At 40.1% G+C, this 12,237-nt stretch overlaps 1 protein-coding gene across 6 annotated transcripts in view; it reads left to right on the top strand.

Moving 5' to 3' along the window:
- The window catches only part of CD99L2 (CD99 molecule like 2), a 112,551-nt gene that overhangs the window by 63,838 nt on the left and 36,476 nt on the right, over positions 1 to 12,237 (top strand). For 4 of the 6 annotated variants that reach the window (XM_049705043.1, XM_033413574.2, XM_049705042.1 and 1 more), the window contains exons 3-4: positions 2,835 to 2,903; positions 3,967 to 4,041. The exons of 1 other annotated variant lie outside the window; for it this stretch is intronic. In XM_049705043.1, the coding sequence (XP_049561000.1) occupies positions 2,835 to 2,903; positions 3,967 to 4,041 (144 nt within the window). The remainder of the gene's footprint in view (positions 1 to 2,834; positions 2,904 to 3,966; positions 4,042 to 12,237) is intronic. One more of the 6 variants, XM_049705045.1, reaches the window with a different exon arrangement.

Below are 12,237 nucleotides of genomic sequence, written 5' to 3'. Positions count from 1 at the left end.
TTCCCGGACCGGGGCACGAACCCGTGTCTCCTGCATCGGCAGGCGGACTCTCAACCACTGCGCCACCAGGGAAGCCCTATCTTTTGTTTTTTTGATAGTAGTCATCCCAACAGGTATGAGATGATGTCTCATTGTGGTTTTGATTTGCATATCCCTGATGATTAGTGATGTTGAGCATCTTTTCATGTACCTGATGGCCATTTGTATGTTTTCTTTGGAGAAATGTCTAAGTCCTTTGCCCATTTTTTAAAATTGAAGTATAGTAGTTGATGTACAATATTATGTAAGTTACAGGTGTACAGTTTAGTGCTTCACAATTTTTAAAGGTTATACTCCATTTATAGTTATTATAGAATATTGGCTGTACTCCCTGTGTTGTACAGTATATCCTTGTAGCACATTTTATATATAATAATTTGCACCTCTTAGTCCCCTACCCCTATCTTGCCCCTCCCCCCTTCCTTCTCCCCACTGGTAAATACTAGTTTATTTTCTATATCTGTGAGTTTGTTTCTTTTTTAAGTGTTCACTAGTTTGTTGTATTTTTTAGATTCCACATATAAGTGCTATGGTACAGTATTTGTCATTCAGTTATCATAAAACCCTCCAAGTCTTTCCATGTTGTTGCAGATGGCAAAACTTCATTCTTTTTCATGGCTGAGTAGTATTCCATTTTGTGTGTGTGTGTGTGTGTGTGTGTGTGTGTGTGTGTGTGTGTGTGTGTATACACATCACTTCTTTTTCCATTCATCTGTTGATGGACACTTATATTGCTTCCATATTTTGGCAATTGTAAATAATGCTGCTGTGAACATTGTGGTGGATGTATCTTTTTGAATTAGTGTTTCTGGGGTTTTTTTTGGATATATACCCAGGAGTGCAATTGTTGGGCCATATGGAAGTTCTATTTTTAGTTTTTTAAGAAACCTCCATACTGTTTTCCACAGTGGCTGGACCAATTCACATCCCTACCAACAGTGTAGGAGGGTTCCCTTTTCTCCACATTGTTGCCAACATTTTTTGTGTGTGGTCTTTTTGATGATAGCCATTCTGACAGGTGTGAGGTAATACCTCATTGTGGTTTTGATTGGCATTTCCCTGATGATAAGTGATGTTGAGCCTCTTTTCATGTGTCTGTTGGCCATCTGCATTTCCTCTTTGGAAAAATGTCTGTTCACTTCTTCCCATTTTTTAATCGGGTTGTTTGGGTTTTTTTGATGTTGAGTTGTATGAGCTGTTTGTATGTGTTGGATGTTAATGCCTTATCGATCAATCATTTGCAAATATTTTCTCCCATTCAGTAGGTTGTCTTTTTGTTTTGTCAATGGTTTCCTTTGCTGTGACAGAAATTTTAGTATGTTGTGTTCTTATTTTCATTCATCTCAAGTGTATTTTATGATTTCCCTTGTGATTTCTTCCCTGAACCATTGGTTATTAGGAGTGTGCTGTGTAATTGCCATATAGCTGGAAATTTTTCAAATGCCCTTTTGTTAATGATTTCTATTTTCATTCCATGGTGGTTGGAGAACACAATTTGTATGATTTCAGAATTTTAAAATATATTGAGATATGTTTTGTAGCCTAGCATGTGGTCTGTCTTGGAGAATGTTCCATGTGTAATTGAGTAGAATGTGTTTGCTGGTTTGAGGGCATGCGTTCTATAGATGTCTGGTAGATCTAGTTGGTTTATAGTGTCGTTCAAATCTTGTATTTCCCTTTTGTTCTACTTATGATTGAAAGGATTGTATTGAGCTATCCAACTATTGTTGAATTGTCTATCCTTCCCTTCAGTTTTGTTACATTTTGCTTCATATATTTTGGGGGTTCTATGGTTAGGTGCACATGTTTAAAATTGTATATCTTACTGCGGGTTTATCCTTTTATCAGTATAAAATGTCACTCTTCGACTCCTATGACAATTTTTGTCTTAAAGACTATTTTATCTGATAATGGTGTAGCTCCCCCAGCTCTCTTATGGTTGTTATTTGTATACTATACCTTTATCCATCCTTTTACTTTCAACCAATTTCTATTTTTGCTGTTTTTTTCTGGGTAGTTGATTAATTATTGAATGGTTGCCGTGCACACAGCCAAACCTGTTTCATCTCTGCCTCTCCCATTACTTAAATTTCATTTCCTTCTTCCACCTCTAATTGTAGGAACAGTTACAGCATAGTCTTTTTTGGGAGGCTTCATTATTTTTATTTTTTTAACAACGTAGTCTTGAAGTTCAAGAAAAACTACTGGAAAACTCCTGTGTGGCATGCTACGTAATTGATGTGCAAGAAGTCCACAATTTTAAAGGAATATGGTTGAGCTGAAAGACCTAGTATTAACAGCAGTAACCACACTTATATACAATATTTTGTTGGTGTTGTAACCACTTTCAGCTGATGAGACACTCCCATACTCTACTGGGAACGTAGCGTCACTTCATCCCTGGGCAGTATTACCTGTGATTACGGTGCCGGGTTGAGAGTGGTGACAGCCAAGGCTTGGAGCTCTCGGGTTGTGCTCAAGCTCTGGGACCCCTGAAGCATGTGGTCATCTCCTGTAGATCTGGGCTCAAGTCCCAGCTCCACTAATCACCAGATCAAATGCGGGCTCATGTCCACCTCACCACCCATCCTGTGAAGAAAAGCAAGCAGAACTCGTCTCCTGTAAACCCTCTTACATCTCTTTGTCATCCTCAGGGTGGCTCTTCAGAGGCATCAGAGGGACCTCAGGACCAGGACAGGAGTGCTGTGCTCATGCTGTGACTTCCCTGAGCCGTGCAGGGGCTGCTGTGTGTGTTACTAATTGTGCTCCCCTTGCTGTCCCCCTTCCCCCTTTAGAGAGATGGGACCGTGTCACCACCACGACCAGGAGACCGGGAGCGACCAGAGCTCCAGCAAAGCCTGCAGGTAACACGGCTGTTCTGAGGAGGGCACTAAGGAGGGACCCCGTGGAGCTCCTTCTGGGATAGTATCCAGTTGAACTACCCATAGTTTTAAGTCCTGTGCGTGTAATGCCAACCGAGACCTTCATCTGAACACTGGGTTTAACTTAATAGAGTATGACCAGTCACTACGACTTCTGTGTGTTTTATGAAAAGTCCTGCTTGGGAGAATTTCAAGAGAAAAATGCATTTGGACTTCCTCCCCTTTTCAACCATTTTACACTCTAAAATCAGGGAAGATATAATTGTTTAGGTTTTATGAAGCCCATCAAACATTTTCTTTAGGCAGATGGAGCATTTTGAAATGGCATTTGCTTTACAGTGTCATCTTTCACTGAAGGATTTTGGAACTTGTTGCTTCTTTGTGACTCTTTCCTGGAGCTGTTTTAACTTTTCTCCAGATGGGCCATTTTACTATTCAGATATCTTCACTGATATAAAGAGAAACGTAGCCTTGGGGTGGGGAGCGCAGTCGTTGCTCCCATCTGGCAACTTGTTACTAGTACTTAAGGAGCATGCTACCGTGTTCCTTGAAGTGGATAGCTACCTTTCTTCTGAAGAGACAGTCATGACCCAGAAGAGTGAGTGCTGCTTCACAGTTTGCCCTCACGTCTTCACATCTGCAGCCTCAAAGAGGCGCATTGTGACCACGTAGCCTCCCTCTTGAGTGTCCAGTTTCTGACTCTATGCAGCTGGTTTTGAATCTTGGGTTAATACCTATAATCAGTGAGTTTACTGTTAAAATGGTCTGACTGCTGGCCTAAGCAAAGCACGTGTGGGAATATAAAGTAGTGGAAAATTGGTAAATATATCGCAAAGGCAGAAAGCAGTAACTTGCTCCATCCTGTTGGTATTTCCATTATCAGTGTCTGTAGAAGGAGTCAGACCCCAATTTAAGTTTCTTTGTCTTAACTCATTGATTGCGCTGATCAGCAGAGCCCACGAATGTTGACTTGTTTTTTTGGAATCTTGTACCCAGTTGCTAATCAGTTGGCTGTTTTTTTTTATGTTTTGGGGCTTCACTGAAGGTAGTGAATTTGACTTGGCTGATGCCTTGGATGATCAAGATCATGGCCACAGGAAGCCGAGTGCAGGAGGAGGAGGTAAGTCACAGCTGGTTGAAGGCACAGGCCAGTGCTGTAGCTCCCCGGTCAGGGTGTAGCTCATTAACTACAGCAGCGCACAGAGCCACTCCTGGCCTGGCAGAGCTGGGGGCGCTTCAAGGCCCAGGAGAACCCTACAACAGTGGTTCTCAAGCGTTTTGGTCTCAGGACTCCTCAAATTATGGAGGATCTCTATTGAGGTGTGGGTCACGTCTATCAATATTTATCATCTTTGAACTTAAAACTGAAAAAATTTTTTTAAATATTTTTATTAATTTTAAATGAAAAATAATACGGCCATAACTGTTAAGATAAATAGCATATTTTTATGGTAAATGACCATGCTTTTCCTAGTGGAAGAGCTGGGCTCTAACATCTGCTTCTAGATTCAATTGTTGTGATATATTGTTATGGTTGAAGTATATGAAGGAAATCTGGCTTCCTATAAATATACAGCTGGAAAATGGAGGCATATTTCAATTGACTATTCATGTAATTATGGACATTCTTCTTTGATACGACACAAAAATTCAGCCATTGGTTGTTTCTTACAGGTTAAGTGCAGTGTGGAGTATGAAACCGCATGAATGAATCTTCCGTCCTTGACCCCAGTGACCCCCCCCCCCTTATCCTTTGAAGGGATCTTTTACTGGTCGTGGTTTGGGAGCATCGTCGTGCACTGGTCCCTGGGAAAATGTCAGTGCCCTGCCTTATGCAGACCTTCCCGGTGCTGACGCATTCCATTCTACACCAGAACATCACCTGTGTTACTACCACCACCCATCTCATTGGAAAAAGTCTTTAAGTATCGGGAAGCTGTCAAGCTCACAGTAGTAGTTTTTCAAAATTCTTAACGTTGCTTGAAATCTTAAATTTTACCATTGGCAAAAATACTGTTAGTTGTTTCCCTTGAAGTGAAGGGCTCACTTCATTCATTTGCAAGAAAATGTCTGTCAGATATTCAAGTCAGTATAACCGTAGTCGTACTACTGAATCCTTCAAGGAAGAATCTTGTATGAGAGAAGTGGCTAGCAGTGCTTAGAACTGATGCAGTCACGCAAATGCTTTTCCTGTGTCAACCTCTGTATTTTGAGGTGCCACAGAAAAGCTTTAAGCATACTTGCTGTTTTATCAGAATATTAAAAGGGCACATTTTCATGAAAGTAATAATTTTTCTGCTCATGTTGGTTTTCCAGTGCTGCCTAACGTATTACCACAAACTTGCTGGTTTAAAACAATTTTCAATTATTGGGTTGGCCAAAAAGTTCGTTCAGGCTTTTGGGTTTTTTTTTTTGGGGGGGGGGGCAATCCTATATTTTCTTTTTTCTTTGTTTAGCATCTTTACTGGAGTATAATTGCTTTACAATGGTGTGTTAGTTTCTGCTTTATAACCAAGTGAATCAGTTATACATATACATATGTTCCCATATCTCCTCCCTCTTGCGTCTCCCTCCCACCCTCCCTATCCCACCCCTCTAGGTGGTCACAAAGCACCGAGCTGATCTCCCTGTGCTATGCGGCTGCTTCCCACTAGCTAGCTATTTTACGTTTGGTAGTGTATATATGTCCATGCCACTCTCTCACTTCGTCCCAGCTTACCCTTCCCCCTCCCCGTGTCCTCAAGTCCATTCTCTGCGTCTTAAATAAAGTCTGCGTCTTTATTCCTGTCCTGCCCCTAGGCTCTTCAGAACCTTTTTTTTTTTTAGATTCCATATATATGTGTTAGCATACTGTATTTGTTTTTCCCTTTCTGACTTGCACTCTGTATGACAGGCTCTAGGTCCATCCACCTCACTACAAATAACTCAATTTCGTTTCTTTTTATGGCTCAGTAATATTCCATTGTATATATGTGCCACATCTTCTTTATCCATTCATTGTCGATGGACACTTAGGTTGGTTCTGTGTCCTGGCTATTGTAAATAGTGCTGGAATGAACACTGGGATACACGTCTCTTTTTGAATTATGGTTTTCTCAGGGTATATGCCCAGTAGTGGGATTGCTGGGTCATATGGTAGTTCTATTTTCTGTTTTTTAAGGAACCTCCATACTGTTCTCCATAGTGGCTGTATCAGTTTACACTCCCACCAACAGTGGAAGAGTCCAACCCTATATTTTCTAAGTTTCTCTGTGCTGCTGAAGTCCAGATGTTTAACTGTCAAACCTTTTTTGACAAAATAACCTTGATTCTCAACTTTCCCTTTGCCTACTTTTATTTTTTGTACTTTATTTGTTTTTATTTATTTATTTTTGGCTGTGTTGGGTCTTCGTTGCTGCACGTGGGCTTTCTCTAGTTGTGGTGAGCGGGGGCTACTCTTCATGGCGGTGCGTGGGCTTCTCACTGCAGTGGCTTCTCTTGTTGCAGAGCATGGGCTCTAGGCACACGGGCTTCAGTAGCTGTGGCTTGCGGGCTCTAGAGCGCAGGCTCAGTAGTTGTGGCACATGGGCTTAGTTGCTCTGAAGCATGTGGGATCTTCCTAGACCAGGGCTCAAACCCGTGTCCCCTGCATTGGCAGGCGGATTCTTAACCACTGCGCCACCAGGGATGTCCCCTTTGCCTACTTTTAACGAATTTATTTTTAGATAATTACAGATTTACATGTAGTTGTAGGAAATACTACAGAAAGAGCCATTATTCCCTTCACCTAGTTTTCCCCAGTGGTAACATGTTGCAAATTGTACTATAATATCACAAACATTTTTTTGTTTGTTTTTTAAAAAAACTCATGTATTTTTTAAAATTTGGTTTTTATTGAGGCAACATTGGCTTATAACATTATATAAGTTTCATGTGTACAACCTTATATTTCTACTTCAGTATACACTACAGGGTGCTCACCACCAAAAATTTAGTTTCCTCCATGACGATAGAGTTGATCTCCTTTACCCATTTCACACCCCGCCCCCACTCTGGTAATGACTATTCTGTTCTCTGTATCTGTGTGTTTGTTTCTGTTTGTCACAACCATTTTATTCAGATTTCCCAGTTTTTACTTGTACTCACTTCCGTGTGCGTGTGTGCTTAGTTTTCTGCAGTTTTATCACATGTGCAGGTTTGTGTATTTGCCATGATAGGCAGGCACAGAACAGTTCCATCATTATAACTATTGTTGTTGGGTGAACTGTTCTCTATATGTCACTTAGATCTTGATGGTTGGTTGTGTTTGCTGGTTCTTCTACATCCTTGATGAATTTTTGTCTAGTAGTTCTGTCAATTGCTGTGAGTAGGGCGTTGAATTCCCCAACTGTAGTTGTGGATTTGTATCTCCTCTTAGGTCTCTGTTTCCGCCTCATGTATTTTAAGTCTGCTTTTTTGGTGCATCCAAATTTAGGATCATGATGTCTTCCTGATAGGTTTATCCTCTTATCATTATGTCCCTTTTTTCTTCTCTAGCACTTTCCTTGCTCTGAAGTTTCCCTTATCCACTATTAATATAGCCACTCCTGCTAATTCTTTTTTTTTTTTTTAGTATTTATCAGCTCTACTTTATTTTATTTTTTTAACATCTTTATTGGAGTACCATTGCTTTACAATGGTGTGTTAGTTTCTGCTTTATAACAAAGTGACTCAGTTATACATATACACATGTTCGCATATCTCTTCCCTCTTGCATCTCCCTCCCTCCCACCCTCCCTATCCCACCCCTCTAGGTGGTCACAAAGCACCGAGCTGATCTCCCTGCGCTATGTGGCTGCTTCACACTAGCTATATATTCTACATTTGGTAGTGTATATATGTCCATGCCACTCTCTCACTTTGTCATAGCCTACCCTTCCCCCTCTCCACATCCTCAAGTCCATTCTCTAGTAGGTCTCTGTGTTTATTCCCGTCTTACCCCTAGGTTCTTCATGACCTTTTTTTTCCCTTAGATTCCATATATATGTGTTAGCATATGGTATTTGTTTTTCTCTTTCTGACTTACTTCACTCTGTATGACAGAATCTAGGTCCATCCACCTCACTACAAATAACTCAATTTCGTTTCTTTTTATGGCTGAGTAATATTACATTGTATATATGTGCCACATCTTCTTTATCCATTCATCCGATGTTGGACACTTAGGTTGCTTCCATGTCCTTGCTATTGTAAATAGAGCTGCAATGAACATTTTGGTACATGACTCTTTTTGAATTATGGTTTTCTCAGGGTATATGCCCAGTAGTGGGATTACTGGGTCGTATGGTAGTTCTATTTGTAGTTTTTTAAGGAACCTCCATACTGTTCTCCATAGTGGCTGTACCAATTCACATTCCCACCAGCAGTGCAAGAGTGTTCCCTTTTCTCCACACCCTCTCCAGCATTTATTGTTTCTAGATTTTTTGATGATGGCCATTCTGACCGGTGTGAGATGATATCTCATTGTAGTTTTGATTTGCATTTCTCTAATGATTAATGATGTTGAGCATTCTTTCATGTGTTTGTTGGCAATCTGTATATGTTCTTTGGAGAAATATCTATTTAGGTCTTCTACCCATTTTTGGATTGGGCTGTTTGTTTTTTTTGTTATTGAGCTGCATGAGCTGCTTGTAAATTTTGGAGATTAATCCTTTGTCAGTTGCTTCATTTGCAAATATTTTCTCCCATTCTGAGGGTTGTCTTTTGGTCTTATTTATGGTTTCCTTTGCTGTGCAAAAGGTTTTAAGTTTCATTAGGTCCCATTTGTTTATTTTTGTTTTTATTTCCATGTGTCTAGGAGGTGGGTCAAAAAGGATCTTGCTGTGATTTATGTCATAGAGTGTTCTGCCTATGTTTTCCTCTAAGAGTTTGATGGTTTCTGGCCTTACATATAGGTCTTTAATCCATTTTGAGCTTATTTTTGTGTATGGTGTTAGGGAGTGTTCTAATTTCATTCTTTTACATGTACCTGTCCAGTTTTCCCAGCACCACTTATTGAAAAGGCTGTCTTTTCTCCACTATATATTCTTACCTCCTTTATCAAAGATAAGGTGACCATATGTGTGTGGGTTTATCTCTGGGCTTTCTATCCTGTTCCATTGATCTATCTTTCTGTTTTTGTGCCAGTACCATACTGTCTTGATTACTGTAGCTTTATAGTATAGTCTGAATTCAGGGAGCCTGATTTCTCCAGCTCCATTTTTCGTTCTCAAGATTGCTTTGGCTATTCAGGGTCTTTTTTGTTTCCATACAAATTGTGAAATTTTTTGTTCTAGTTCTGTGAAAAATGCCAGTGGTAGTTTGATAGGAATTGCATTGAATCTGTAGATTACTTTGGGTAGTAGAGTCATTTTCACAATGTTGATTCTTCCAATCCAAGAACATGGTATATCTCTCCATCTATTTGTATCATCTTTAATTTCTTTCATCAGCATCTTATAATTTTCTGCATACAGGTCTTTTGTCTCCTTAGGTAGGTTTATTCCTAGATATTTTATTGTTTTTTTTGCAATGGTAAATGGGAGTGTTTTCTTAATTTCACTTTCAGATTTTTCATCATTAGTGTATAGGAATGCAGGAGATTTCTGTGCATTAATTTTGGATCCTGCTACTTTACCAAATTCATTGATTAGCTCTAGTAGTTTTCTGGTAGCATCTTTAGGATTCTGTATGTATAGTATCATGTCATCTGCAAACAATGACAGCTTTACTTCTTCTTTTCCAATTTGGATTCCTTTTATTTCCTTTTCTTCTCTGATTGCTGTGGCTAAAACTTCCATAACTATGTTGAATAAGAGTGGTGAGAGTGGGCAGCCTTGTCTTGTTCCTGATCTTAGTGGAAATGCTCTCAGTTTTTCACCATTGAGGACAATGTTGGCTGTGGGTTTGTCATATATGGCCTTTATTATGTTGAGGAAAGTTCCCTCTATGCCTACTTTCTGCAGGGTTTTTATCCTAAATGGGTGTTGTTGTTTTTTTTATTATTACTGTTCACATGCACATTTAGACACCAGGACTGGAGAAGCTGTGGTTTCTTAAGGCTAAGTGGCATATCAGTAAACTTTCCTTATTTGTTTTCATTGAACCTTATTGGACTTTCTTACCCTTTGAATGAATCTTTTGCCCATTCATGATTTTGTAACGTCCTACATACATTTTCTGGAAAACACTAGTGTCCTGAGTTGTGTTGAGCTTTTAAATGATGACACCTTTCCTTATGCAATATTCAAATGTCATATTTGTTAATATCACCAGTGATCTGATAGGAAGAGTCTTTATTGGGAAGCTGACAGGCTCATGGTGCCAGTTACACGTTTTCCAAAGTTGTGTATATTTTTTTGAAAGCTAAATTTTCTTATTGTCAGCTGATACTGTCGGTTGATTTCCTTGAATTGACAGGCTCATTTAATTCATTTTCAAAAAAATTTTTGGCAAATATTCAAATATGAATAGACACAGTTTGCTGTAATTTACTCTTTGAAATAAATTTGTTCTTCCATGAGAAAAGCAGCTAATTCAGCTGAAAACTGAAACAATCACACAAGTGACCTTCCTCAAGTCACCTGTGATGCTTTGCTGTGCAACAAAAATGCTTTAACAATCCTTCCCATTTCATAACACAGAATGTTAAAATGTTGATATACTCAAGGTTGAGCGCTAATGAAATATTTTTGCTACTCCCTCTTATTAATTTTATATTGCCTCATAATCAGGTAGCATAAATTATTGAGTTAAAACAATTTCCATTCATTCTCTTATTTCCCTGGGTCAGGAGTTTGGGTTCTGTTTAGCTGGGTCCTCTGCTCTATAACTCCTACGAGGCTGCCATGCAGGTGTCAGCTGGGGCTAGAGTCTCATCTGAGGTTTGAGGTTGTGTTAGTTTCCTGTTGCTGCTCTAACGAATTACCAGCAACTTGGTGGCTTAAAAAACACACACTTATTATCTTATAATTATTGAGGTCAGAAATCCAAAATGGATCACAGTGAGCTAAAATGCATGTGTCAGCAGGGCTGTTTCTTTTTCTGGAGGCTCTACAGAATTAGTAGAGAGTCTGTAGAGTCTGTTGTCTCCTTGTCTTTTCCAGCTTCTTCAGGATGCCTGTATTCTTTGGCTCATGGCCCTCTCTCTCCATCTTCAGAGCCAGCAGTGTAGGGTAGCATCTTCAGATCTTTCTCTCTCTCACCCCTACTTTTGTCATCACATCTTTACTTGGACTGTGACCCTCCTGCTTCTCTATTTCTCTTTTAAGGACTGTTGTGATTACACCAGACCCACCCAGGTAATCCAGGATTTAGAAACATCTGCAAGACCTTTTGCCATATAAGGTAACATATTCACAGGTTCTGGGAATTAGGACATTGACATCTTGGGGGCGACATTTTAATGCTAACACATCTGTCGTCTGGCTCACAAACCTTCATGTCCCTTCCACCTGCAAAATACATTGTCCATTCCAACTTCTTTAAAAGTTTCATCCCGGGCTTCCCTGGTGGCGCAGTGGTTGGGAGTCCGCCTGCCGATGCAGGGGACACGGGTTCGTGCCGCGGTCCGGGAAGATCCCACATGCCGCAGAGCGGCTGGGCCCGTGAGCCATGGCCGCTGAGCCTGCGTGTCTGGAGCCTGTGCTCCACAACGGGAGAGGCCACAACAGTGAGAGGCCCGCGTACCGATAAAAAAGAAAAAAAAAAAGTTTCATCCCATCACATCGTCAACTCAAATTGCAAAATCTCATCGTAATTTCATAAGCAGAAACGTCCCAAATCTCATCATCTAAATTATATAAGTCAGGCATGGGTGAAGCTTTGGCTATAACACTTCTCCATCTACAAACCTATGAAAGTCAAGAAACAAGTTATCTGCTCCCCAAAATACAAGGGACAGGCATAAAATAACGGTTATAGGCATTCCATTTACAAAAGTGAGAAAACATCAGGCAAAAAGATTTCAAGCTTCAAGTGAAAAAAAAAAAAAAAGACTTCACCAGTCTCAAGAAATTCCCAAATCCAAGTCCTTTAGGTTCCAGGCCTTGGGATGATGCACTGTGTTTCACAGCTCTACGTTCTGAGTTTGCAGCTCTGCCCTCAGAATCAGCCTCCCTTGTTCAGGAAAAATAGCACATGTTTGCAACTGAGTAGTTATATCAGCGTATTTTCTGCCTGTAGAATTTGGGGAGTCTAACAGCCTTCTTACATTTTTTTCTCTTTCTGTCCCTTTTAATTGCAGGCTGGCAGTGTTCCTGCTGTTCTAAAATTCTCAAGAACTCTGTGGGTTTCCCACGTATATACTGGTGATCACCCC

Source organism: Orcinus orca, chromosome X, assembly GCF_937001465.1.
Source record: "Orcinus orca chromosome X, mOrcOrc1.1, whole genome shotgun sequence".
In the NCBI taxonomy this organism is placed as follows: domain Eukaryota; kingdom Metazoa; phylum Chordata; class Mammalia; order Artiodactyla; family Delphinidae; genus Orcinus; species Orcinus orca.
The sequence above is the reverse complement of the archived record's forward strand: the minus strand, read 5'-3'. Positions and strand labels throughout refer to the sequence as shown.